The following is a 3160-nucleotide window of genomic DNA, read 5'->3' as shown; positions in this document are numbered from 1 at the left end:
ACATCGGTGGCTTTCTTCTCAGCCTGCTCCAGCTTCTCCTGGGCATCTTTGAGAGCCTCCGAGTACTTGTCCAGCTCATCTTCAGTTCCCTTCAGCTTCTTCTGCAGAGCTACCAGCTCATCCTCCACCTTTCATTAGAGAAAGAAAGCAAGACGAAAGTGAGCGTTTCTGATGAATTACCAGTTACAGATTAGTACAGTTAAAACCTCTCTTTGCCGTTAGTTTTAACCTGACATCACGTACAGCGTCGCAAAAGACCAAAGTTCTGCTGGGGCGAGCAGGCTGAGCACGAGCGGTTGCGGTTGCCTTTCACGCCCGCTCACCCTCAGCTCACCCTTCCCTGGCACCGCACACGCGGCAGCTGGTTTAATGCAGAACTTGGTGTGAGCTCTTCTTCACCTCACGTCTGTTTTGGACTCCACAACACCTGGTGGCAGTTAATTCTACACCATAATGATCGATGTTTTGAAATTACGTCCTTGCATTCTAACACTATTGCCTGATGATTTATGAGGAAACTGTTCAATTCCTGTGTAGCTAGGAAAAAACGAGTGGTCGATCCCTTATCATCCTTTGCCGTTCAAGGTGCTTCAAACCAAACGTGACATTCCGGGCGCAGGAGGGACCAGGCCTGGCCCGCGCCAGACCCGGCTGCGAGCGGGAGGTGGGACTCCTTGACCCCCGGAGGTCCCTCCCAGCGCCAGTTCTTCTCTAATTGCGGCCAACAAGGTGTGCTTCATCCTACCACGAGGTTCAGACCCTCTCCATACCATATAAATCCATATTGGATGCGAGAACGTGCTATTTATAACCTGCTGAGAGACTGTTTAATGACAAACTGTCTCATGCTCCCTGAAGAATTTACATTATCAGGAGGCTCGCTGCTGATAAGGGTGGCGCGCACACCCATCTGCTCCATCCCTGCGTTTGCCACGGGAAACAGCTCAGCCTGCACGGAAAACTGATTTAACCGGTTAGCTCAGCCTTCACATAAATGCAGTCTATCAAAATAGTTCACTCAAAATAGTTTGTGATTGAGCGCCCCAACTTTCTTTATTCAAGCTTTCAAGATAGCTTTATTAACATTTTTGGTGGCGTGCTGTTCCGGAGCGGTGTTGTGCTACTACTCGGAGTAACCAGATGGTGCGAGAGAACCCAACGGGCTCGCTCGGGTGCTTTAAGAGAGGGACAAGCAGCAGGATGAAGGGGGTGATGCTTACTGGGACGTACGACATTTAAATCACTACTTGAGTACTGTGCTCACATGGGGGAAAAAAGAAAAGCAGAACAATTTGAGACAATTAGAAAAGAGGAGTAAGATCAAAGATTTTTTTTTCCTCTGTTAGCTTTTTGGTGTGAGTAACCTTCATAGAGATGCCTGAAAATTCCCACAAGCGTGTCGTTTATTACTCTGCGGGAAATCACCTTGGATAACTAAATGCAAAGGAAGGCCGAGTGTTCAATCTCCGTTAACCACCCCGGGTAACGATCTGCTGCGGCTGATAGCGAGCGCAAAAAACTTCAATTGGGGAAACCGCGGCCCAAAAACCCCACACCCAACCAACACCTCCAAAACCAGGGAAGCAACAGGGGCTGCGTCCACGGGGCGACGCGTGCAGCTCAGGGGAAGAGACACGTTTTCTTAGCTGGGGGTGGAAGGGGAAGCCGGCAGCAGCCGACTGCTCTGGAAACTTTCTTCCTATTACTTCAGCTGAACGGACGATCAGGTGAAGGTTTAGTTTTACCATCCAGCACCTCAAACTGAACGCAAACATACAAAATTTTCAGCCAAATGAATGCTAATAAGGTATTACAGCAGTCTGGAAGATGTAGTAGAAGCATCCACATTTAGAGAACGCAAAAGGAAAAGACACAGTAATTTCACAAGAAGCGCTCTAAGAAATTCAAAACATTTCAAGAACATTCTGAAAATGCTATAGCTCAGATATGAGGTAGATATCCAGGATGAAGAACACTGAAAACCAAAAGACTATGAAAATGTTATCATTAAATTTAAGTGAAAAGAAGCACTTTCAAACTGACATATTTCTGACTATTCATCACATAAAAATAATACAACGTGCCTACTGTTGAGTCACCTGCTGGCACCTCCGAGGAGCACTCTCTGTACCAAGGGCTAATCAGGTGAACTTCATTAATTCACTTTAGGGAGAAGCTCGATTAATGTTTAGGGACAACTGACTCTTGGGGAGGAATTAACACTAGTCCTACAGCTCTTCAAGGCGTTCAGCCTTGATTTGGAGTATGTAAGGCCTCTTCCACGGAATCACAAGCACAAGAAAATTAAGGCAATTACATAAGATTCAAGAAAACTTAGACAAAGTACTCTTAACAGTGCTAATTTTGCAAAGACTCGGATGGCTGAAAAGAGAGGTTGATGCCGAGCCCTGGCTGTATGAGTGTAACAGCACAAAAAGGCAAGACAACTTCAAAAGAAGATTAACAGAAAACCCGACTTCAAATTATTTTGCTTTCTGAATCAGAAAATTACAACATCGTGTTTCGTGACACTGATTTCACAGTGCATGCACAATCGGTGATTTTATTTCTCCTTACCTGTTTGCATTTGTCCTCAGCTGCCTTCTTATCCGTTTCAGCCTGCTCTGCTCTGTCGATGGCGTTCTCCTTGTCTAACTTCAACATCTGCATCTTTTTCTTGATAGCTTCCATTTTTGCTGAAGGATAGGTTGTGTCTGCGGTGCTACTGAAAGAATTCCAGAGAGTAAAGTTTTAGATTTTGAACAGCTCGGGCAGAGAACAAAGTTGTACCCAGCCAGGTCCTGGGGAAAATGAGCTCGAGTGGTTGTAGAGAGCTTTAAACCCAGAGACCCCTGGACAAAGCCCAGATCTCTCGGCCTCTTCTCTGATCTTTCATACGCAGCCTTTCTAAGGAATGAGCTGGAACAGACTCACTACAGGAATCTTCCCCACTCCATCATCTCCTTATTTGGGTCCTGTTTTCTTAAAGAGAAAACTGTTTCCATTTTTAAGCTCCTGACAGAAGCAAAAGTGTTGACACATGAACACATGCTTGAAAGAAAGCTTATTAGCACCGCTCCGTGTTTGCAGGGCAATTAAACAGCCCAACAGAATGATGGGATGGCCTGGCTTCTTATAATAATGGCATAAGACTAATGAA

The 3160-nt window shown here is 45.7% G+C and overlaps 1 protein-coding gene across 1 annotated transcript; it reads right to left on the bottom strand.

The window, feature by feature from the left end:
- Positions 1-5: 5 nt before the first annotated feature.
- TPM2 (tropomyosin 2 (beta)) lies at positions 6-2956 on the bottom strand (the record flags this gene model as incomplete). Its single annotated transcript, XM_009876529.1, has 2 exons — positions 2578-2956; positions 6-128 (listed from the first exon to the last, which is right to left on the bottom strand). Coding segments are annotated over exons 1-2 (237 nt in total), but the record flags the coding sequence as incomplete, so codon positions are not given.
- Positions 2957-3160: the final 204 nt, after the last annotated feature.

Source organism: Apaloderma vittatum, unplaced genomic scaffold (assembly GCF_000703405.1).
Source record: "Apaloderma vittatum isolate BGI_N311 unplaced genomic scaffold, ASM70340v1 scaffold37329, whole genome shotgun sequence".
Taxonomy (NCBI): Eukaryota; Metazoa; Chordata; class Aves; order Trogoniformes; family Trogonidae; genus Apaloderma; species Apaloderma vittatum.
The sequence above is the reverse complement of the archived record's forward strand: the minus strand, read 5'-3'. Positions and strand labels throughout refer to the sequence as shown.